Here is a 25,752-nt window from a genome sequence, read left to right on the forward strand (position 1 = left end):
GTTTTTTATCATTGCTATATCAAAGCATTTTCAAATCTCTCCTTATGTCACTGAGTTATGAATTTGAGTCCACTGGCCTTAGATTCTGATAGATATTTTCGTTTATGACTAAATTCCTGCACAAATACTGACATTCCCATCAGCTTCAGCTGCACTTTGTGTTTTCTGCTAATTAGTGCATGTGTTGTTCAACTAATGCTGAACATGGGAAACTTACTGACGTGACTCTGTGTCACATATGGTTAGCATTGTAGCAACATCATTCATATAGCCTTAAATTAGCTACATTTGCTATGTTACGTATTTTAGGCGGTTCGTCACAATTTAATCCAGATAACAGTAAAAAACTGTATAGCTCCTTTTAGTTAAGTTTTATGAACATTTTCCAACAGCTCTATTTACCTCTATAGTTCTTTTTACCAAGTGGGAGATCATTGCTGTCAGAAATTCTTTCAACTGACATGAAAGTTTGGTCCAACTCAGTTGCTCGTAATCTTGAGCATGTTAGCATGCTGATGTTAGCACCGAGTTTAAAGCACCACTGTGTCTAAATTCTGCTTCATAAAAATGCTAACCTGGCTTTCAACTTGCTTTACCAATGTTATCATTTAAAGTCATGTCTCAAAAGTAATGCAGGAATGATTTATTTATATAAAACTGCAACATACACACCCTGTAAAGAATATAGCTCAAATGTCCTGTATTGATGTTGTGCATTCAGTCAAACGCATTTTAATGCCGAAACTATCTCAAATATTACATTTTACACTGAGAATTAAAGTAATGGCAGCCATTTTATTTGTTTTCGCAGACAAAAACACAGTCCTATAGAAAAGAATAGGACAGAAAAAACGTAGCCATCTCACAATTTTTGAACCTCAACTATGAGATGGCTACGTTTTGCACTGTGGACCAACGTAGCTGTGATACGTTTTGATGTGAGACTGGGTTGTCCATTCACAGCCTGTGCGGCAGCCACTCAGGCCTGGCCACAAAATCTGATTTTCACTCTAACAAAGATGTGATCTTTTCATGGGTGTCTGAGCTGGGAAGATCACACGAGGTTCCAGCACCTTGTTTCCACAGCCATGACAAGATGAGATTTGTCACACAAAGAAAAGGTTAATCTTTTTTATGTGTTCTTTTTTTCAATTCAGTCCTGCTGCCAACACTATTTCTGTCCAAAAAAGAACAGATGTATAAACTGTATGTTGTATTTATAGTATGTCTGAACTGACTTTGTCCAACTTTTTATGGTGACATAATGCAACATAAACAGATAACTCATATTTGTTAGTTTGAAGTAAGAATCAAGCCTTCTGTCTGTTTACCAGTTTAATGTATACATTGATACATCTTACTATGATAAATGCTGTCTCTGACTCAGTCTCTGTTTCTCTTTCATCTCAGACGGAGCCTGGATCTCTGTCTGCCAGGTAACTCAGGTGACAAGAGATGATCAAAAGAAAACTTGCGAGTTTGAGAGAAAATAAACACAGGAGAGACTGAGTGAGAGTGAGAAGGTAAATGAGATCCCTCTTCCTGGAAATAAGGTGTAATTCATAGGTCAGAATGACAACATGAGATCTGGAGAGAAGACCTTTTAGAAGACTTTAATCTTCTGATGATTGCTGGTTTGCAAAGGAATAGGCAACCTAGACTACTTGCTTACATAGACCTGCCTCACCTTTTCATATAGCCTGCAAGTCACAGTGCAGGTCATGACAGTTTCACTAAACTAGCAAGGAAGTACTGTGGAGAACGACGGTATTCCACATCCTGGTAACCCCTGACACCAGGATCACGTTGCAGGTGCATTAGTCTGATTGAGGCCTTTCTTCAACTAAAGGTCTGATGGTCCTCTCGTGCTTCTCACTGTGTTGTTTTTAGAATACTGTTGGTGTTTACCTTTGATGAACATCTACTTTAGGCTAAAACAGTCCAGTTACTTACACGTGCATGATCCAAAATATTCTGTTTCATAGGAACTGTCCTCATCGGAAAAATGATTGTGTGATCAAACCTTTAATGACCTACATTTTTCTGACAAGTGATAGGAGCATGTGAGTTCCTCACTGGAAATCACAATTTGCAGCCTGTCTACTACAATCAACGTCGGTCTCTTTCAACCATGACTATGATCTTTTTCTAGCCTTATAGGAACAGCACAATGTTTTGGGATATGGGCCACACTCAAATCTGTGCATGGAGTCAAGAAGATGCACTTAGCTTAGCATAAACACTGGAAGCATATAGGGGCTCTGCCCGAAGTTCAAAACTACAACCACATTGGTGCATCTTCTTAGGTATTGATCTTTTTATCTAACTCTTGGCTAGAAAGCAAATATTCGCAAAGTTGCCTAAATTAAATTAGACTTTATCCGTTATACAAGAACCATCTGAGAAGTAGTCCTTGTAAATTATTTGGAAAAGGGCAGGCAAATATATAGCAGGTGATTGGATGAACCATCTGTCTATCACCATTTGATCTTGTGAAGCAGCTGGATTTGTGACACTGATTGGTCCAAACCACTGGCGGTTACTTTAAAGCCTGATAAGATGGATCCTTGTGTGATCTTATGATTTCATGATCTAAGAATCCAGCTGCCTCGCAAGGTAAAAGACTGAAACCCAACATACTGCATCTTGAGTTGTAAAAAGTGCTCAAGCATAGGAGCAAATATCAGGTATAGTCACTTTATTTTAAATAACACCTGCAGCATTCATCTCCACTTTGACATAAGGAAGTAGTTTAGTTTAGTGGCAGCTTAGTTTCGTTTTCTAATACTCCTCATTCTTGGGCTATTCATTCTGTTGAGTTTCTAATATACGTGTAGACCTTCTGTCCTTCCCTTTTTCATATTTTTACACTCCACCAAACAAAGTCTGTGTGTGCTGTCCAAGCATGTAAAACCCTGACGGACACACACCAGCCTTGGTTCTGAAATCCATCGTGCTCTGCTCTGATATTTCCCTCCTCTCGCTCTGCCAACTAGCCAAATGGATTATCGAGCTCCCCGTGGGCCTATGATGTCATGGAAAAGTGAAATACTTACAGCTTTAGGATCACTAAGACCACTGCAACGGTGCAGTTTCTTACTTATTGCAGTCCTTTGCCCCGGTAATAACTTAATAATGATGATGTCATCGTGTCATGGAGCTAATTGCAGCAGACTTTATGGTGTATGTACCCCAGTGGCTATAAGGACTACATCCACTGGTAAATGGTGTTGGAAGAGGTGAGCTAATGTAATACTACATAACACTACATGGAAAGCAGTGAGATTAATGGAGGTCTCTGCACTTCTCCTCCCACCTATCTCTTACTCCACCCTTTCTTTAAGGAATGTTACATATGACATATTTTTTTAAAAATCACACCAGATTTGTTTTTGTTTTTTGCAAAGAACAATAACAACATTTTATTAATTGGAAATTATATCAGATGCAGCAAACAAAGATTTCCATTTTTCAAATCCAAGGTGGCAATATTCAAACAATTACATTCAGCCAAAAGAGGAAGAATTTAAAAGGAACAAAAAAAAGAGGAGTAAAAGAACAAGACAGGATTGAGATTTTAGAGGGAGGAGATGGTTGAGTGTGTGTTGGACTGATGCGGATGAGACAGTACATTCATTTTGGGTCATCTCTTTCCTTGTACCTTGTTCATAGTGTCTTTGTCTCTGTTGGGTGAGTTGTATGGCTTTGCTTTCTACTAACCACCTGTAAGTCTCTTTTCATTGTGTGTGTGTGTGTGTGTGTGTGTGTGTGTGTGTGTGTGTGTGTGTGTGTGTGTGTGTGTGTGTGCCTGTGTGTGTGTGTGTGCCAAGTGTCACTGAGGATTGTGGGACGTTTTAATTAAGACCAGCCGCGGCAGTGGAGGCTAATGTGGGTTAAACACAAACCATCTCTCTCTGTGTTATTCAGTTTTCACACTCTCAGTCTCAGTTGTGTTCACAGGTTTTTGGCCTAGTATCCACCGCTGGGGGCCCGGTGGTGTGGTGAGGGTGGCTCCCAGGGCCCTTCAGCGTTGCTCTAAAATGGTAAGTAGGGTATAGGGTGACAGGTCCGCCACCATGCCCTCCTGCCTTGACACTGTCCAATAGATGTTTTGATGTGTTTTTATAGCGCTGGGTTCTCCCGCCACTATCACACACTGGCAAAGACACACACACACACACACACACACACACACACACACACACACACACACACACACACACACACACACACACACACACACAGAGAGAGAGAATCCGGAGCACTTCTCTCTGATAAGTAGGTTATCCAATGTCAGTGCTTGCCTGGAGCAACAAACTAAAACACACTGCCCAGAGACACACACACACACGTACTCACACATACACACACACAAACACACACATAAGGGAACGTTTCACTTTAAAGACATCTGGCTGACTCAAGGACAGCAGGGTGTGTTCTTCAGTTATTGGGCTACGAAATATTAATCACTCCTGAACAGAGCCGAGCAAGAAGCACTTTCTTTCATTGGCCATCAACTTCTACAAACCGCTAGGAGTTTTCTGGGAAAGCTAACCTCAAAAGATGTCATTTAGACGGGGTGAGATATAGAGAAAGGGAAGGGAGGGTGCAGATTGAGTGAAGGGGAAAAAGACAGGAGGGTGAACGAAAAAAAAAAAAGACGAGAAGAGAGGAGAGAGATAAGCATCTCCTGTTCGTCAGGCGGTTTTATAATCGCAGGCTAATTGCCTGTCGGCAAAGGTAGCACTCAGATGTCCTCTTAGTTACGTAATGAGCCCCCTGTGGGGAAAGATGGAAGGAGGGAAAGAGAGAGAGGTATGGAGACAAAGAGGAAAGGACGGAGACAAAGAGGGGGAGGGAGGGAAGAGAGGAGAGGAGAGGAGAGGGTGAGGTGGCAGGAAATGACAGGACAGAGACAGAAGGATGGAGAGAGGGGACATTCATCAGGCTGTCTGTGTGTGTGTGTCAGCTGGAATTCTTCAGTCTCTATTCTTACGAGGACAAATTGTTCTCACAAGGACAGATGAGGAAATCCAACCAAGTGTCACTTCTACAAAAGGATTTGTCCTTTAGGGTCTTGGATGGGGGTTAAGGGTAAATGTGGTAATTGTCCTCAGAGGTGTACCGATGTGAATGTGTGTGTGAGAGAAAGAACCAGACAGCTGGGTGAATGAAAAACACATCACACCAAGGTGCTCGTCCTCTGTCTTTCTCTCTCTGTCACACACACACACGCGCGCATACACTGCCCGGGGAGAGGATGGGGACACTCAGAGAGACAGACCGAGCAAAAGCACGGTGGACAGAGCGTGTGGATAAATAGAAAGGGTGGAGGGGTGGAAGAGGGGGGGGGGTGTTGATGAACAAAGGCGTGCTCGCGTCACCGTGTCCGGACAAAAGCACAACGTCGCCTGGCCAGCATCGCACCGGCTTTTAATGTCAACCGAAAAGGACAATGACGCACATCGGTGCCGCTGTAACCTCGGAATCCACACATGAGACGCAACAGGATGGGGGGGGGGGGGATTTGTAGCGCTTTTGCCTTTGCACGTTTGAAAAAAAAGGGGAGAGTTTAATGCTTATTCGTGAAGCTTACGGCCTGAGTGACAGCACGGAGGATATGTGGTGGCGTGGCGATGATGACGGTGCAACTTGGGAGGTCAAAGGTGACGAATGAAAGGCACAGCTTCAATGGTTCCCCCTGAGTTGTCGCTGTCTTTTCCAACTCTCCTGACTAACACTCCTCATTTTCATGTTGTTTTTCATCCGATTTAGCAATGTCATCCTTTTTTTTTTTAGCTCCAAAATCTTTTTTTTTTTTTTTTCTTTTTTCTTTTTTTAATTTCCAGCACCATTAAAAGTTAAACCTCCAACGAGAGCTCAGCTACACCAGACACTGTTTTAAAGGGAATCGCGGCATTGGAGGGGTTTTGGAATGGATATACAAGTGCAAGCTTGAGGAGCTCGCTGACATCTTAACAATACATCCACACACACACACACACACACACACACACACTATCACACTTTCAAACACATTGAGGCTTTTCTAAACAGTCTAAACAACAAAATAAAAATTAAGAGATGTGGGGACTGAATCTGTGCTTTAATTATTTGTAGAAAATAACTACGCACACAAGGCTTACTCTCTCACTCTCTCTCTCGCTCTCTGTCTCACTCTCCTCTCTCTCACGTACACACGCACTCAAAATCCCAAAATGCACACACGCACAAGCACACCGAGATGAGGGATGAGAGACAAGTGTGGTTATACGTGCTGGCGGGATGCACTGATGTTCTGGTCTGATGGGATTTTCCTGAGTTGTATGAATGACAGTCCCTCTGGGAGAACCTTAACAGGGTTCCTCACATCACCATGGAGATGGGAGTTTCTGCATGTGTCACATAAACACGCCCTTTTGCAAACATCATAGAAAAGAAGGGGAAAGTACAGAATAAAAAGGCAAAGCTTTTCAGGAGTCAGTATGAGAGGATAGGAACATTTTGACAATTTTGGGAAAAAAAGAAAAAAAAAAAAACAACAACAGCTCTTTGTGAGGATCATGACGAATGGCAATAACAGACCGTATCACAGTATCCTCTTTTGAAATAAAAAATAAAATAAAAACTTTTTTTTTTTGTTCACATTTGTATCGTTAATTTTTGTTTTTTTTTTCCCAGTAGACTATATCACACAGTGATAACGAAGAAAAGGAGAAATCTACACCCACGTTAGCTTCGTGCAAAAAAACACATACACTGGCACGCCGCATAGGCAAAGAGATCAAAGCAAGACAACGCATACAAAAATATAGAAAATCTCCAATGCAACTCATCTCTTCACAGACAAAAAAACGTTTTCGGTCTGTCAGCCCCGCGCCACTTCCTGCCGAACATCTACCGCCGAAGGGTCACTTCAGGAACATTCTGTTTGTGTTTGTCGTTGTTGATGCTGCTGCTGCTGCTGCTGCTGTGTAATTTTTTATTTTAAGACAACCAAAGTTCTTATGTCTTCCACTCAGGAATCCACAGAACTCCCCAAAAATATCCAGTAGCTATAGTTGATCATTATGGTAGATGTCCATCATAATGATGTTTGGAATAATGTGAACAACAACATGTTTGAGTGATAGAAAACTAGTACAATAAAAGCATATCATTTCTGTCATATCGTCTGTGACAAATCTTTTTTCTTTTTTTTTTTTTTAAACTTTGTTATTTTAAAATACATACTATGTCCTGTCACTTTGAAGACATTCCAGCATTTGCTCATAATTGGTAGTGACAGGGGTTAAATAGTTTGGCATACTCAGCAAGCCATGCCCAAAAAGGATGCTATTTTGTCTCTTGCAAAGGATGGGGGAAGGGAAGGAGGGACGGGGGGAGGTATGGTGAGGGCAGGTCCCAGGATGCAGTGCAACCTGCCCCCCCAAAAATTGGAGACGCAGGGGAGATGGGCAGAGGGGGGGGGGGGGGTTATACAGAACAGCTGAGATTACAAACCGTGCTCAAGACCGACCGGGTCAGCCCCATTGAATTCAGCACTTGCAAAACACATGCAAAGGTAAGTCAGAGGTGTTGGACTCAGTCACTCCGTCTGCCTGATTGATGATGGTGTCCGTTTTTTTGGAGTTGCTTCGCAGAAAAAGGGACAGAGCCAAAAAAAAACTGCGGGCGTCATACCCACGGGTTAAGTCACTGGACTCTTTTTTTTGTTTTGTTTTGTTTTTTCAACCATAGGCTGCTGTAGCAAGTTCAGCACTCCTGTTTTCACACTGATAAAAAAGATTGTTTGGACGCCTCGAAAGAAAATAGAGTCGATACGTTGAATGGGGGGACGAAGCAGTTACGGTGTGGAAAGGAGTTGAAATGCTGCAAGTAAGGCAAAGATGGATGATTTCGACTTCAGTCAGAGGATGAAGAAAAAGAAAAAAAACATGCGCAGAGGTTTAAGTTTTCAGACGCCGTGGAGAAGAGGGGGAAGTTCTTGCAAAGAAAAGAAACCCTCCACATAGCATGAAGGGATTTGAACACTGAGGTGAAAAGGGAGGAGTCATTGGTTGTTTGGCTCTCCCACCCTTTCCTCCTCCTCCTCCTCCTCCTCTTCATCCTCCTCATCGAGTGAGACGACCCCAGAGGAAGCCACGTCGGACACCCTCCTGCGCGGGTCGTAGTTGCCCCCTGCCTCCACCTGGCACACGGTGCTCTCATAGTCCTTGCAGGGGGTATCGTCGTCCTCGCCGGGTGACAGGTACGTATCAGAGTAAGACATGGAGTAACAAGGAGAGTCCTGACCCCCGCAGGGCCTGATGCCCCGTCCGCCCCCGACGGACCCGGCCTGCCCCACCCTCTGGAGTCGGGCCAGCAGCATCTCCTCGCCTCCCTGCAGCGCAGACAGGATCTTGGCGGCGAGCTCGGCGGCGTTGCTGTGAGAGTGGCCACGGTGGCCCGCCAGGTCACGCAGCAGCGGGTGTTGCTCGTCCAGGCTGCAGAGGCTGGAGCAAAGGGTGTCTGGTGAGCCGGCTGTGGGAGAGGGCTCACCGCTGCCACCTCCCTCTCCTCCTCCTCCTCCTCCTCCACCGCTTCCTCCTCCTCCGCCTCCGCCTCCTACACCCTCACAACAGGGTCCTCGCAGGCCCAGGTGTTGGCAAAGCTGGCTGTGGATCAGGTCCTTCAAGTAGGGAGGATATGATGGCACATCTAGAGGAAATGATACAGACTGTAAGCATGAGGTCCTGAAGGGGGGAGAACAACAATAGGAGAAGAAACATGAGATGAAACTGAAGTATTTCCTGTCGGGACACTGAGTGGTTGCAGCATCAAACATTTACAGGAAATACAAAAAATCAATCAACTATATAGCCAGTGTTGAAAAAAAAAAAATGTTTCTCTTAGTCATTATTGACATTTTTCCTCATATAAAAGATACACTGTGGAGACTTTGACCACAAGTGGTGCTATAGAGCAACGCTGCGATGAGAGACATGACATGTGTGCCTGCCAACAGTTTTGATATGTGATTGATTTATAGTTGGTGGCAATAACACAATAAACATAAGGATGCATCAGCAGGGTAGGGACAAGCCTGCTAGCAAGCAAACATGGATGTGAGCAGGTTTTAAAATAAAATAAAGAAAAATATCACACATTCATCTGTTGATGCATGAATCTGAATATAAATGTAACCATGCAGGGTACCTTTAAGAAAAGTAATTTTGTTCTGTCTTTAAAAAGGGAAGCCAAATTCACATGTGTCAAACAGATTACTTTTTTTTTTGTTTCAACTATGAACAGAAATTATATTATAAGTATTAGTTACCATGAAAAAAACCTGTTACAAAGTAGTTCTTATAAGATATTCCTTTAAGATAAGATTCCTTTAAGATAAGATTATTTATTACTAATTATAGGGGAATTTACAATATACTGTATATATACATACAGTACTATAGTTGTAAGTCCATAGTTGAATGTGTTAAATAGATAAATATATTTAAAAAAATATGAAAATGTACTGCATTAAAAGTGTGTGAAAAATAGCAGCAGTAAAAATTATGACAAGAAATGAAGCAATTGATTTATAGAAAATGAAATATACATATAATATGATATCCAGTATGAGTTACTTATATTATTATAAGTATTATATTATTGTTATAGTATTAATTGTATAATGCAGTAAGTGGAAAGATATATAGTAAGGTAAGGTAAGGTATCTTTATTGATCCCCCTAGGGAGAAATTCAAAAACTAACACAACAGTAACCGCATAATGGTGAAAGTGATAATAAATAAATAAAATAGAATAAAATAAAATATGCAATAACAATCTCTGTGTAAAACAATCTGAAATTATATGAATCTGCAATATACATAAATTCCTGATACTATATACAAGTGTGCAATGTTCCTGGGATTACAAAGTAACGTTCAATGTTCCTGGGATTAAATAGGACAGATTAGCGTGGTGTTAAGAAACCAGCTGCGAGATCTAAATATGATGTGATAGAGAAATAAATCTTTGGTATTAGAGGGAAAGAACTGTCTCATCTACATTATGTATCCACAACTACAAAAGCACCGAAACACCGACTGTTAAAATCTATATGACATTGAAGTGAAGAAGTAGGTTCTACAGTGTTATTGACTCAGATCAGGTTTCAGGCAGAGCTGATTAATATCACATACATGCTGCTTCATATGAAACCGCTTTCACTGCCAGAAGGTAAGAAGCCATGGATGAAAATATAAAGATCCAGCAACAACACTCAGCTGAATGTTATTAGCTGCAGTACAGGTTATTGGTGGTTCACTGTAATCAAGATGAAAGCTCTGGGAGACATACGCCCACACACGTACACATAGCTATGGTCAAATACACTCACTGTGTATTTATAACCCGCTCACACACACTGTCCTCACACAGACACTGTCTCTGCAGCAAAGGAAATTATATTAAACTTGCAGGAGGGATATCAAATTGCACTGAGGAGCAAAAAAAAATGTCAGGGGGGGATGAAAACTAGGGCACTGGGACAATGAAAGATAGAGAGAGAGAGAGAGAGAGAGGGAGAGAAGGAGAGAAGGAGGGAGAGAGATGGATGAAGAAGAGGGTGTGTGATGGGGTATTATTAAGAAGCAGGGGGACAATATGAAATAAATAAACGTGATTTAGCTGTTGTGTATGTGTGTGTGTGCGCGCGTGTGTGTGTGTGTGTGTGCATACCTGTGCTCTGTGTGTTGGGCTCGTTGACGGGCAGAAAGTCTTCATCATATGAGTCATCGTTGGACTCGTCTCCATCCACAGACGACCAGGCCCTCAGCTTGGCTTCCGCTATGGCAAACTGCTCAGCCACACCTGCAAGCAAACACACACACACACACACACATGTACACACACATACATGAGCTACGCAAGCAAATACACAGTTGGCATGGTAACAAGGAGACGGCGGACCATGTCATGTAACCGTTTTTTGACTGGCAGGTCTGTGCGAGGAACAGAGTGCACAGCGTAGAATTAGACCAGACAGAGACAGAATTCACATTACAGTCCATGTTCCTTCAGCGGTCGTTTGGCGGGTGCACTTAAGATGGCTGTCACTGAGTGTTTATTACAGTTGGTATGCAGGTTGCATTCCTGCCAGTGCACAACAGATATGAGATGGAAGAGGCACGGAGACAATGCTATGAAAGCACAGGGAAGAAATGTGTACGTCATTGGAAATGCCAGAGGAAATAGTTTAGTAATAGTGACATTTCCAATGGAGATGAACCACTAAGCCAAGTTTCTGATCTCATTGTACAACACGTCAGCGTACACAGTATGCCAGATTTGAGCGACAAGGTGTATTATATAATATAATAATATATATATAATAACCTGGCATATCCCAGATCCTCATCCTTTCACTTCTTTTTATTTTTGTTCATGTTTTATCGATTTATCGGTTTATTTGTTCATAACTCTCCATTTCTGAATTTACTTTTTTTTTTTTTTTTTAAATCAGTGTAATTTCTTTTGGTACATTTAAGATTAAGCAATTGTGAACTCATTATTGTTTTCATTTATTGGTTTGGTATATCTTAGGTGCTTTAATTTAGAACCGGTACCTCTATTACATAGTCTAGTTATTTGTCAATCTGTATGTTTCATTCAGTGCTTATCTGATTCACAATTCTTTAAAAAATAAAATACATTATGTTAAACTATGTTTTCTGTAAATCAAACTTATTTGGATCATTCTTTACATGATTGTTTACTCTCATACATGTATGTAAAGCACACACACACACACACACACACACACAGGGCTACAGAGAAAGCGTGTATGTGTGTGTGCATGGCTGAGGTGACTCAGCATGCGCCAGAAACAGTAAGCCACAATGTCCAAGTGACCAATCATTTCCAATCATCATCATCAGCAGCTGGCCAATCAGGAAGTAAGTGTCTCCCTCTCTCTTTTTCTCTCTTGATCTCCCTGCTCGCCCTCGTCCTCCTCCTCTCATCTATTTTATATTCCTCCCTGCACAGGTGAATTACCGAACGGGGCCAAGGGCTTAGGGAGCCCCTAAGCCAGAGCTTCTGCATGAAGCTCATGTTATTAACTTTGTATTTGTTATTGCTTAATCAAAGGGCTTAGTGTCAAAAACAGAACCCCAAAAGTCTTAATGAAAAAGTAGAAAGAATAACCTAAAACATTCACTTTGAAGATGTCACAAGAAAAATCACAATATCTTTTAAATGTGCTGTGAATCGTGAACAGGTGAGTTAGTTTAATCAGTGTACCTGTCCTGCCGGGGTAGCAGGGGACGGAGAGTGGGGGTCAGAGGCCGTATAATTCATCCATGCCTACTCTCTCCGTCATGTCATGCTTTTTTTCCAATCGACCCTCTCAATAAAACGCTCTATCGACTCACCTGACTCCTCTCACTCCTACCATTCCCTTTCCTTTCCCTGTGCAATCTTTCAGTCTTGTCATTCACATCCAATTTTGATTTCTATCTCACGGACTCTCTCTCTCTCTCTCTCTCTCTCTCTCTCTCTCTCTCCTCGTCTCTCTCCCCGACTCTCCCTGGTCAATGCTCAGTATTCATTCGTTGTCTCTCACAGAGAGAGATCGATACTCTCATTCATCCTTCACTATAGCTGAGCCCTGAACTCTGCCCGCCAACACTGGCACATCCTTCGACAAATGCGATTGTGCAGGCTGCTCTTTAGTTCTCCTTTGAAAGCCTTTTTTAAAATTCCTTCAACCCACGAAGAAACAGCTTTCACCTGTATACACCCTTTTTTATATTTCTAACCTACATATCGAGCAAAAGTGCCCTAGATAAAGATAAAGAGATAGTATACGCCTACAGATAGGTTGTTCCTCTGTCTGTATGACCCTGACATCATTGCCAGAAACATGTAGGAGGTGTTGTGGAACATTGTCAACCATAAAAATAACTGTTGTTATTGCGGTCTGTTTTTAGCCATGTTGGCGACATGATTTTAGGTGATGGCAATGACTCTCTTTCATTGTGCCATCAGGTCAAACTATTATAGCAGTACACATGTTAGCATGCTAATTAGCCTCTTTGGAGGAACAGTGATGGAACTTCATTTTGCATTGGTGCTGAGCATTTAATCAACATCCAAATGAAATAATAGCTCAGTAACACATCTCTCATGACATGACGCCTAAATTGAACCCACATTTGTTCATCTTTAATTTAACATTGATCCCAGTTTTGCCAGAATGTGCACTCAGGTTCTTCTCTCTCTCTCTCTCTCTCTCTCTCTCTCATGTACACGCAGACACACACACCTTGCTGCATTTCAACTGCAACTAGGACTTGTGCACTTTATCTGGGCGTATCTAGTCATACATTTTTATTAAAGTAGACTGCATGCCTATCCGCTGTGTAAATTAACTCTGAATGAGTTTTACCCTTGTCAGCTCTTAACGTTGCAGTATTTTCCTCATAAATATTCACTTGGATAGAAGTCCTCAGGAACTTCAAATGGATAAAGAACACACTCTTATTTTTTATGTATGATGCTCACTTTAAGACAAACATGCCGTTGGACATGGTGTCTTTGTAAGTTCACCGGAGCTCTTATAGCACCGCATTCTGCTGCATTGTTGAATTCTGCTTTTACTGGTATCTAAGCCAATTTTTCCATCACCTAAAGCCACTTACACCAATGAAATGTGCAGGCTTGTTTGATGCCAAGATAATGTAAACATCAAAAACTGGAATACAGCTGACACACACTTCACACAGCTGAAACACACACTTCACACATTTCCATGTATTTATGTATCACTCACAGCCTGTCTCCCTCTCTTTCATTGAGACACATGAAGAAACACACACACACACACACACACACACACACACACACACACACACACACACACAGTGACATAAGCCTCTTTTTGTGTCAGTCAAGGTTGGCAGGCAGTTTCATGCAGTACGGAGAGACACTGCAGGATTAACTGAATGTATGTATGTGTGTGTGTGTGTGTGTGTGTGTGTGTGTGTGTGTGTGTGTGTGTGTGTGTGTGTGTGTGTGTGTGTGTGTGTGTGTGTGTGTGTGTGTGTGTGTGTGTTGGCACAAGTCTGTCTATCAATAGGACAACCCCACCTGCATTCTTAATTCTCAGGGTTCCTCCTACAAACATACACATACACACGCACACACACACACACACACACACACACACACACTCTCTCTCTCTCTCTCTGTCATGTCTTCACCTTTTACACATAAACACACTCACTTCACACACTCGCACATGCTCACTTAATGTACAGACGTGCTCACTGACATTCATGCAGTCTGTCCAGTCACCCACGGTAACACCATCACCGGGCTACAAGGAGACAGTTGACAAAAATAAGAGGAGTCAGCAGCTCCCTGATGGGTTGGAAACTGGGCGCACACTGATGATGGAAAGTGAAGAGACACAGAGGACTATGATGTACCGCATTTCCACTTATTCTGGTTAAATATAACAAAAAAAATGGTTTAAAGCCTATTACACAACGTTTTAGTGACATTTATGATATGAAAAGGGGGGGCCAGGCTCATAAAGTTCTAAAATGACCATCTATAGCGCTGTTAAGGATCAGTATTTTCAAAATGCATGATTTAAAGAGTTTTACTGTGATAATGGATAAAATCACAAAGAGAACAGAAGAGAGTGAGGTAATGTAAAAAGTGCCATGTAAGAGATGAGTAAGAAAAAGAAAAAAAAGAGAGAAAGAGAGGAGGCACAAGAGGAAAATCGCTCAGTCACGGTGGCAGTAGCCAGGAGCGAAACCTTACTGTGCAAATTAACCTTGAGAGTCTGCATTGCAGGGAGCGAGCGAGGGAACGGAGGGGAGAGCGGGCAGGAGGGACGAGGTGAAAAAGACATAGAAAAAGAGGAGATAAAGAGACAGAGGGCAGTGAGGGACATTAAAAAGAGGGGACAATGTGAGAAGGACGGTGGGGATAATGAGCAGATGGGGCAGGAGTGAATGAGGGAAAAGTAAAAGATGAGTTGAGTGAGTAAAAGATAGAGGAGACAGATGAGCTGTGGGTGAGCAGCGCTGTGAGAGGAACAAACCATAACTACAGTATGTGTGAAGGAGAGGAGTTAAGGGGCAATGCTCACAGTAGATGAAGAATGCATCTTCATTTACAACTATTAACATCTGGACCCTTTATCTAAATAATGACATCTGCTTATAGGCCTTTGACTTCACACCTGGAATAAATGTGTGTTCTTTTTATCTTGATTCTGCCCACACTGTGATTGGATGTACTTGAAATATGAGGACTGACTGACACTAAACTGTGCCATGTCTCTCACATTGACACTGTCATCACTGTAATTAATAATTGATACAAATACTAACTGCACCTGTATAAAATATGTTAACCTTTTTGTTTTGATGGTGTCATTTAATCAGGATGTCTTCTGTGATCGTTCAGCATTATTCTGCACATTTTCAAGGTGTCCAAGATGTGTGAGTCAGTGAAATTTTTGCCAAGTGACATTTAAAAAAACTGTTCTCTCAGCTTGAACTTTGCATACGGCAGTGCAGTGTGTTGTTTTTTTGTAGTATTTATATATTAAGCAAGACACACAATCTTACCAGCAGCAAAGCGCGCCTCCTGTTCCCCCTCAGTGAGGTCGGAGTATGAATTGAAGTCTGGTTCCAGGGCTGCTGGAGTGTCGATCGGCTTACACCAGCCTTTCCACTCTATGAGATGGGCTACTCTGCCCTGAGCCATGGCTGTGGGCTTTGTCACATGGTCCTTCACCACCTGGGAAATACCTACAAGGCAAAAAAAAATGAGGGGTCATTCTAATCTAAGGATAATCTGAGATTTTGAGTACGATGGTAAGACATTTTCAGTATGCACACACATACATTTACACTATGTGTACTATATGTACACAAATACACTTGTTATACTGGTAAATGCTGTACTCACCATGCAGGGAGGATCGTGCTAATGCAGCAATCTCTTGAATGGTGAGAGCTCTTCTTGATTTTGGTAACATTTCAATGGTGTCGTCAACATTCACCTGGAATGACAAGACAAATGAGCGTGACTCAGGAGAAAACTGGTACGGCAGCTCAAGCTCAGCATTAATGTAACCCGGCTTCTGAATACATCCCGCTATGACTCACAGGAAAACCCAGTGTTGTCTTTTGATGGAGAAAAGGACTCCTGTGTTCAAAGTACTTCAGCTACTTCAGTGTACTTCAGGGCCTTGAAAAATGAAGTTATTTCTCTTTACACACCAATCAATGCTTTGATGAGTCACAAGATTTATGCTCACAAGACGCACGTGCCTGTATGTTGAAGCACAGACACACGGAACAGTGATGAGTTCAAGAGTACACATAGATACAGCTATCTGTTGCTGTCTATATAACTTGATTGTATATTATTTTTATATGGACTGTTGGATCTTTTCTTTTTTCCCATATAAGCCATTGGCAGTGGTGGCTACTGGATGTTAACTTTAGTGGTTTGTTATATTAGCCTGCTGCCTAATGAGCAGCCTAATAGACTGTTTAGGTAACACCTGTTGTTCCATTCGATTACAGTAGCAGACTTTTGTTCCCCTTCATTTCTTGTCATTGTCACTCTCTCCACTTTTGCTGTAATAAAGGCACCAAAAGGCCCCGTAACTACTGTGTGGCTGCACACAAGAGGGCATTTACACACAAAGATGCATCTTTAGTTTTGTGGTTTTATATTTGTAAATTTTTTTGTAAACAGGGAATCTGCAGGTGGACCTTCATAATGCTGCCAGATAAGGCTGATAAGAGATTTTAGATGCACCTGTTAATATTCAACTAATCACATTAAAAACGTCAAACTCTTGAAAGGAAAGTGCTTGATCTGTGTCCAGACACCTAGACAGGTAATTTCCTCACAAAACCAGACAGTAGACAAAAGACAGACCCCCCCCCCCTTCCTCCTCCTCACATTCCGTCCTCCATCAAATCTGTCGGCTCTGTAAAGTCAAACCACAGAGGGAGTATCGGGTGTTGACAAGTTCCTTTGTCTGCTAACTCTTTTTATAGCCCTACCTGTACTCACGTGGGAATCGGGCACGTCAACAGCAAAGGCCACATGCCAAGCTGAGGCGACCGGCGTCGCTACTCAATATGGGTCAACACACTTGGCTGACTGAGCAATTTGATGACGGTTTTAGGCGGACAAGTCCATCTCAACAGGTACAGATTGTGTCTGTTGTGGTGAACGATCAGGTTTCAGCTGTTTTCATCTAGAAGAACACAGCTGAGCTACGTGACTTGCTAGAACATCTGCGCCACAGCTAGACATAATAAGCATGTGGATCATTGGGTCATTTCGAAAGTCACATTTTCCCATTTTTCTGTCATTTCATTAATGAGTCAGCGCTGGATACGCCTCCGATTTGATTTGCAGTCCATCCCAGAGGAATCACCCTGACCTTGCCTTGTCAATTCCACTTAACAGCAACAAAATACCAGCCGAAGAACAAAAAAAAACAGCAAAAGGATCTGTCAGAGGGGCCTGGCAAGAGCAAAGGGGGATTCCGAGATTGCGACGGCGCCGCCGGCTGCCGCGAGGCGTGATAATCCTCTTGCGCTGCAGAGGAGCTCGCAGATCAGAGGGAGGATAATCTGGGGGAGATGTGACATATACCCTCGAGTAGGGTTAGAAGGATATATTGTGTTGTTCTTTCATTTAAAAACTGATGTCAGGGAGTTAATGTTTTCCACCCACAGCTGAATATGTTTTATTTGTCATCTGATGGTTGCCCAGAGAAATCCTCCCAGTGTGATGCGGGAGGATTTTATACGTCATCAGCAGGGGATATCCAACACTTTATCTTCTGCCTCACCCTGCCTATTGCCACTAAACTTCTTCTTTTTTCTACGAACGCTGTTTCAGAGACATCTCTAACTGACAAGAATAACATTTTGGAAAGCCAACTCATCATTTCTGGAGTTTGGAGGCACAAAATGGTTCAATTTAAGTATTACATTTAAAATATATCAGTATGAACTTTTAAAAAAGGGTTCATATATATACTTGAGCATCACCGCTGCACACAGCTCCAGTTAACAGCACTGCTGGCTCTGCTCCTCCATTCCATTCACCCCCCCCACCAACCCACCTCCCCCCCTCCTCTCCCCCACTGCCCTACTGAACAAAGAGGAAGACAAGAGCAGCACTTAGAGCAGACAGAGGGCTTCAGTTCGACCACTGCGCCCGCATTTTTCCTTCCATGCTCTCCAACAAGTGCACGTTTGCTCCGTGTAAGAAAAGTGCGCGCGCGCACACACACACACACACACACACACACACACACACACACACACACACACACACACACACACACACACACACACACACGGTGTCAAGAAGCCATACATTTTCGTGGTCTGGTGAACACACACAGTAAAGAAGCTGTCATGATGCTCACTCGGGCTCAGCTATGGCTTTTGAATCATTGGTCAACCGTGGCCTCCATGAGTCAGTGTGGCAGGCTGGTGCAGCGCTGAGAAGAATGAAGAAACATATTCCTCAACACAATGCATCTGTAACTAACCGCAGTCAGAGTGACATAAAACTGACCTGACTGCCTCGCCCCTGTGTGCACCACCACACAAAAAAACTGCACTTTAAGGATTTTTTTGGGTGTGTGTAGATTCGTTCAATAAAATTACAAACTGTAATTTAATAACTAAGTGTGGCTTTTTAAGTGTAGTTATTTCAGTTCCATTTTATGATGTGATTAAGTATGAATAACAAATGTTGCTGCTCCAGAAAAGCCTTTTTTCCCCATTGTAGACATGTCAAACAACACCACAGGTTTCCTAAGAGGTCTGATGGAGAGGCATTTGTATGTATGAGTCTATGTTTGAGGTAATTTAGGTTACATCACAACAGAAATGTAATTTGGGCCATTGTGCTGAGTCAAATACCCTTTTCTTATTTATCAGACATCAAGTGCAAAATGCTGTGCCTATTTTCTTCAGCACTGCAGATGCTTTTTGTATGCTTCAAAACAAACAAACACACACACACACACACACACACACACACACACACACACACACACACACACACAGACGTTTCACATTATGACTAGCATCATAAAGTGAAATTATATGAAAAGCCATGAGTGGTTTCATTGGACCAGACTGGTGTGATAGCTGTCACACCTGGGGGGAAAATAACCTGAACAGGCCACGTTTCTGCCCCCCCCCCATCTCTCTCTTTCTCTCCCCCACTCTCTCTCTCTCTCTCTCTCTCTCTCTCTCTCTCTCTCTCTCTCTCTCTCTCTCTCTCTCTCTCTCTGTCTCTTTCTTTGCTATTTCTCTCTATCTCTCAACTTTTCCACAATGGGAACATTTCTATGGCAACCAGATGATGTCACACACTCAGAGCACCAACCCATGGCCACAATAGCCAAATTATAGACTCTTGCATGCGCCCACCTGCTTTCAAATAAAGCTGCAGGCTAAGTCTGGCGTCTAAGATGAGGCATTTGCATCATCATTGCCGAATTAAGTCTCACTGGTAGCAATAGGTTAGGTAACTATGAATCTAAAACATGAAGCTAGGCATTTATTTGAATCCCACATTGCAATAGCAATAGTTCTCAATTGACCAAATAACTGAATCATGAAGTGTTGCTCCACTAAAACTTTAACAAAAAACAAAAATGTGAATCATTTCTTGACGCAAAATGTGAGCAAATATAGCCAATATGTAATTAGTCGGTGGTCCCTGAAGAGTGTTACAGAATCCTTCCTCCATGAAAGAGATGTGATAAGATCAGCCGTCCAGTGGAAGTCCCATGAAGAGTGAGAGGCTGTATTTTCATAATGGATCACTTAGCCGCTGCTAATGTGGCCTGGTTGGTTCACTGTGGGCACAGCAGATTCACACCTTGATGGTGCGCACTAACAGATAAAAGAGGCAAGGTGGATTCATCATCATCATCATCATGATCATCTCTGAACCACTAGCTTCATCCCAGCAGTCTTGGTTCAAAGAGAACAGGCAAAACCTTGCATGAAAGTCCAAAAATGCCAAGTAACAGGGTCAAAAAGCTTTGTCGGGGTAAAAAGACAATACAATATAAAGTCTGTGTGTGTTTAGAGGAAAGGAAAGTGTGTTTTCTGTAGACTGTTAAACTTAAACAAATATTCAAAGGAGCCAGTACAGCACAGTCAGTCAACTGTTCTCACCTCTTAAGTAGAGCAACATTACACTCTGCGTCACTGAGATTCCATTTAAAATCCCACATTAAAAATTAATTGCTAATTACTGAACGGCTTGCAAACAGCTAATTGGAAACCAACTGGTTAACATTAATGAAAACTAAAATGAGAGAAAGAACTGGGGTTGACACACATATTAATGACTTAGATGGCTTGATTTATTAGGTAATTATTAAACCAGGAAAGGTTGAGAAAATCATTTTCTGCTTGATGTGGCGACTGTCATCTTCGATTAGGCATATGTGGTAGGTGGTCAACTAAGTTAAACATGGCTACTTTTGGCCTGGTTGCTTAGTGATATAGTTCATTCATTACTTGTGTAACAAGGAGAAAATGATATCGGTTGAGAACAACAAAAAAACTGTAGTTTTCCTGATAACGTAGGTAAAAGAATAGTCCATACAGGCTCTATCAGTTAATGTGACAGCCTACTACAACTAAAACTGAAACACAAATCATTTAACCTAAGAAGAAAAAGAAGAAGATAAGAAGAAGAATAAAAGTGTTGCTTAAGTTTGGGCCCTATGGTAGCCTGTTACCTGCTTTCTCCACGCACCTTGAAAAGTTGAGCCAGAACGCTTTTATTGTCAGAAATGAACACTTTTCAGCCAAACCGTTTTCTAACTCAGTAAAGTGATGTAAGCTGGCAGCTAAAAGCTTCAAATGAATGTAAAACAAATACCATTGTGTACTGTTTCTGTGTGTTTAAATGGCTTTTCGTAAAGCACTAGCCACAGTTTCAGTGATAAAAGTCTCTAGGCTATATTACAAAACTAGACCAGGCTGATTTTTTTTTTTTTTTAAAGAGACAGTGTGTGTTAAGGGCACCTCGCTGAAGTCCAGTGCGCCCAAAGGTGCTGTCAGAATCAGTCGGCGCGCCAAGCAGGTCCGCGTGCTGCCCAAAAGCGCGAGGTCAGACAGGGAGCTTGCCGCGCTCCAGTCCACGCGCAACGAACCGTCGACCGCCACTGTCAGGAGGGAGAGAGCCACGTGAGGATTACAGCAAATGAACAACCTTACAACTCATAGTAGCTCCCCGAATTAAACATTAAAAAATAATATTATGAAAACAATGCGTCCACTTTACTGTGGCGATTGTATTTTTCAAAATATATTGTGTTCATTACTGGAGCAATAATGACTAACTATGAGTTTTAAGGATTAGGGCTAATCCTTACTGCGCGTGCCTTTATGGCCAAAGTTGCAATCACCATGCCAACCCATGCCTCCCCAGCAACCACTGAGGGCCGATGACCATATAAGGGAATGTTGTGTTGCCGTATCTCACTGCAGTTTCATCCAAAGAAAACCACAAACACCTATACCAAATATACAAATGGGAGGTTTTTGAAGGCAACTGTGAGGCATCAGAGAACCGTCTGATTTGAAAAAACAAGTTTTAAATCTTTTTTTTTTTTTTTTTTTAAATCAATAGGATGTTGTTGGAAGATTCCCTTTAAAGAAATTCCTCGTGATGCAGGTAGCCTATTATTTAGTGTGCTATAAAACTTAAAAGGCGTCTATAGGCTTGTACCGTGCACTTTCAGAGAGTATTATATAGTAGTTCTGGAGCACCCTCCTTTTTATTGTGCATGGTACAAGTCTAAGTGCAGGGCTTTTTATTCACAAACCCCTTTATTTATTGCAGCGTACTCTGTAGAGACTACTTGTAGTGAGATAAGTTGGGAGGGGGGGGTGGGGGGGGGGGGGGGTACAGACATACTACTTCCATGCACTTTAAAGCCATGCCTTGTCATGCAGGTAAGGCCCTGGTAGCAGCACAAGCTTCTTTGATATTTCATGAAGTTTCTTCTGCTTAGTCAGAGGGAGAAAAGCAGTGTAACACATTTATATTTAAAAAAAGAAGCACAGAATAAGGGAAATGCCTGTGATGGCATTAGGATGATCTTTTATTACCTGCATACACATTTCTCTGACGTGACCAGGCCACGTCATTAACACAACCAAACTGAGAGAGGCAGCGCAAATGTCACTGAGCAACCTCCCAGCTGCAGACGTCACTTAACGGCCCAGAGATATAACAAGACCGGTTTCGGTTGACTTCATGGATTTAATCTTTTCTCACAGTTGGCATGCCAGAGCAGACTCCTGGACCATGATGGAAATAAAGGTAAAAACGTGCCCATCAACCCGCTCCTGTGGATGGGGCCTCACACATTTCACATTTCACATTTCAGCACCTGGACAGCTCCCGTCCGCCAAATACTGACGCTCCCCTCAACCGTTCACACGCCTGCAATCCTGCGCGTGCTCGTCACTCTTCAAATCAGATTTGCAAAACGAGATTAAGAGGTGGGTCTTTAAATGTCAGTGCCTGGCTCCTCTTTCAAAGCCCTTCCACTGCAGGAGAGGCGTTTCTGGTTACTGTCTGTGAAAAGAACAACTCGCTCGATTAGTCGCCAGCACCCATCTCAAATATTGAGTCCAATATCAAGACCAATCACTCACCCCGGGTCAAAGACCTGCCGTTTAGCGCGCTGAGCTCAAGTTGCCCACCAGCAGAATTCAATATCTGCCGTTTAATTGGGTGTGATGAGATCAGATGCCCGGGGTGTATTGTATCGTTGAATCTAGGCCACCTCGGTCAATGAAAGTATTGACTCGAGGAGTGAAAGATGCGCACGTGCTTTTGGAGCATTAGACTGATATCAACAATGTGTCAGACATTTGAGGCCACGATGCAGTCCCTGACTCCACAGGGGGGTTTTAGGGTGACACGTCAGCAACTGATTGTTAGAAAATGCTCACATTTCATATTTAACGGGCTGGCGCAGCCTGAGTTGAGAGAGAGAGAGAGAGAGAGAGAGAGAGAGAGAGAGAGAGAGAGAGAGAGAGAGAGAGAGAGAGAGAGAGAGAGAGAGAGAGAGAGACACAGAGAGAGAGGCAAAGCTGCTCCTCTAAAGTCGATGAGTTTGTTGAGCGGGTTGATTGTCCTCTAATGCGACACACAGTTAGCCCTGGAAAATTTAAAAAGAGACTGCGCACACTTCACAATTATTTCGCATTCACGTCTGCAAAGTCTCTGTAGCTGATCGTTTTTGCAGCATTGACCCTGAACCAGGACCAGGAATGCAAATCTAAAGGGTCAAGGCTGCAGGCTGTAAGACCTTCAAATGAGATGGAAATGAACAGATGTAACAGGAATGAAATGATAAGACTGAGACGCATTCTGATGAAAACGCAAGATACACACAGTTAGTGTATGTGATGTGAATCATCGCAGATTGAAACTTGTGATGGCCCTCCTTGCGAGGACCCGCGGTCATCCTCCATCTGTGGCTCATTTGTTCGATGTCTTTTTTTTATCTTAATTAATCTCTTTCTACTGAGTGTGATCTTTCTAAAAAAAAAAAAAAAAAAAAAAAAACTGCAGCTGAAGCTCCAAAAAGTGCCTCTTCTGCTCAAGGCGGATGAGTATTGCAGTCATAATTTTATTTCTATTTATTTATTTATTTACATTTTTACTTATAGGCCTCTCTCTCTCCCTCTCTCTCTCTCTCTCTCTCTCTCTCTCTCTCTCTCTCTCTCTCTCTCTCTCTCTCTCTCTCTCTCTCTCTCTCTCTCTCTCTCTCTCTTTCTCTATTTAATTTTCTGTCTCTCACATGAACACACACACACACACACACACACAAACACACTCCTCTCTGTAGTCCCCGTTGTCGTGGAAACTGCAGATAGAGACCTCGGTGGTGTATCTCTCTCGTGCCTTTCGGGCTCTCTGAGACACTTATGAGCGAATCAACACAATTAGGTCAAGACCAGCAGCAGTGTGATGTCATACACACACATACTGGCTTAATATGAGAGTCAAACAGGTGGCAGCAATTGACCTAGTGTAATGGCACCGTTGATAAACGGTCAGAAACGCTCGGGTAACGGGAGCTTTATGTGGGGTTTATGAGGAACAGGGCATGTCCTTACGCACTCCGCGACAAGGAGACGGAGACAAGGCGCCATAATCATCAAGTGACTGGAGCGACAGATTATACAACCCATTAAAGACGGAGAGGGGGATCAGTAAGCGCGGATATGATGGATAAATCACAGTTGGACAGGTTACATATCACAGTTACATCACCAGAAGGAATAAGCGATCTGTTTATGAGGGGGAGAATGAGATGGATGGATGAAGGATGGAAGGATGGATGGAAGGAAGGATGGATAGATGGTAGGATGGATAGACCTAGTCAAATAGATAACATGGGGGGGTACATAGGTGGGAGACACGCGTCAGAGGTCGGGGTGGCACATAGAGGACGGGGGGCCGACGGCGACATTCAGCCGCCAGCCAAGCGGATGGGAGACTCGTGCAGCATAAGGTGTAAACAACCGTTAGAGCAAATAGATACGGTGGCAACAGGGAGCTTGTTTCTTGGCAACAAGCGAATGATCTATTGCTGCGTGCGTGCGTGCGTGTGTGTGTGTGTGTGTGTGTGTGTGCGTGCGTGCGCGCGCTCGTGTGTGTTTGTGGTGTATGTGTGCCAAGCAGCGCCAGTCCCTTTACATTTTGGACATCTACGAGTGCGTACTGATTCATGCGTTTTTACTTTCACACCAAACAGCGGAACATTGCACTGCAAATAAACGAGTTGTAAAACCGGGAGATTTGGCGTGGTGCAAGTGCGCGTGAAAGAGTGCAAGAGGTGTCCTACCTTGCAACTAAACTGGGTCAGCGCGGTCAGAACCATCGTGCCTTGGATGAGTCTTCTCTCCACACACACAAATACATATATATATTAAATAAGCCCTTTGCACAGCGCGTCCCTCAATGATGTCAAGAGCACCTCCGTCTTCTGTGCCTCTGACTGGCGTGCTCACCAAAAAGCTTTCTTGCAACTCTCGCAGCATCGCGATGTTTAGGCTGCGGATACCAGCCCCTCAGCTCTTCCCTACCACCCCACTACTAAAATGCGTCCCCCCCGCCTGCACACATACATAACGCACCACTTCACCTCCAACAGAAACACACTGACATTGTTGAAATCCCAGTTTCCTTAAAACGGTATATGACATTTAAAGGCTCCTTATTCAAATGCATATGACTCAGCAGCGCTATCATATCGCATCTCATGGCACAGCATGCTGTGCACTACAAGCACCCGAATTTACTTCATAGCCTCTACACCCTGCGAAAGGCTGCAGCAAAACAAATGCGAAAAAAACCCATTCCTCCTCCAGCGTGCTTTTTATTTCTTATTAGAGCAAATTTAAACAAGTCTTACCAACTGGCGATTTCGAGCTGATACAGCCCATTTTCGCAGCCGCATGTAGAATCTTTTCCGAGCGCAATCTATCAAATATCCTGCCTAATTTCCGTGTGTAAGAGACTCCGAGCGTACCTCACTGATCGAAAGCTTCTGGCACTCTTCTCATCTACGGAGGCTCCGCTGGGTTCCGGTGCTGTGCTCAGGCCGCCGGAGTGACGCCGAGGGCGGGGGGAAGTCTG

General features: G+C 42.9%; 1 protein-coding gene across 1 annotated transcript; it reads right to left on the reverse strand.

Moving 5' to 3' along the window:
• Positions 1-8,056: 8,056 nt before the first annotated feature.
• Positions 8,057-25,559, reverse strand: fam131ab (family with sequence similarity 131 member Ab). Its single transcript, XM_062419275.1, has 6 exons — positions 25,529-25,559; positions 21,114-21,253; positions 15,982-16,075; positions 15,639-15,821; positions 10,729-10,860; positions 8,057-8,703 (listed from the first exon to the last, which is right to left on the reverse strand). The coding sequence occupies exons 1-6, from the start codon at positions 25,557-25,559 to the stop codon at positions 8,057-8,059; spliced, it is 1,227 nt and encodes a 408-aa protein (XP_062275259.1).
• Between the last annotated feature and the right edge of the window lie 193 nt (positions 25,560-25,752).

Source organism: Scomber scombrus, chromosome 5 (genome assembly GCF_963691925.1).
Source record: "Scomber scombrus chromosome 5, fScoSco1.1, whole genome shotgun sequence".
Taxonomy (NCBI): domain Eukaryota; kingdom Metazoa; phylum Chordata; class Actinopteri; order Scombriformes; family Scombridae; genus Scomber; species Scomber scombrus.

What these genes read in the sequence shown, in the direction of transcription:
- fam131ab (XM_062419275.1), bottom strand. Translation starts at nt 25,559, where the DNA reads ATGGGCTGTATCAGCTCGAAATCGCCAGTTG. An exon ending in CAGCTCGAAATCGCCAGTTG is followed by an intron (nt 21,254 to 25,528) that starts GTAAGACTTGTT and finishes CCCTCCTGACAG; the next exon opens with TGGCGGTCGACGGTTCGTTG. An exon ending in GCGCACTGGACTTCAGCGAG is followed by an intron (nt 16,076 to 21,113) that starts GTGCCCTTAACA and finishes TTGTCATTCCAG; the next exon opens with GTGAATGTTGACGACACCAT.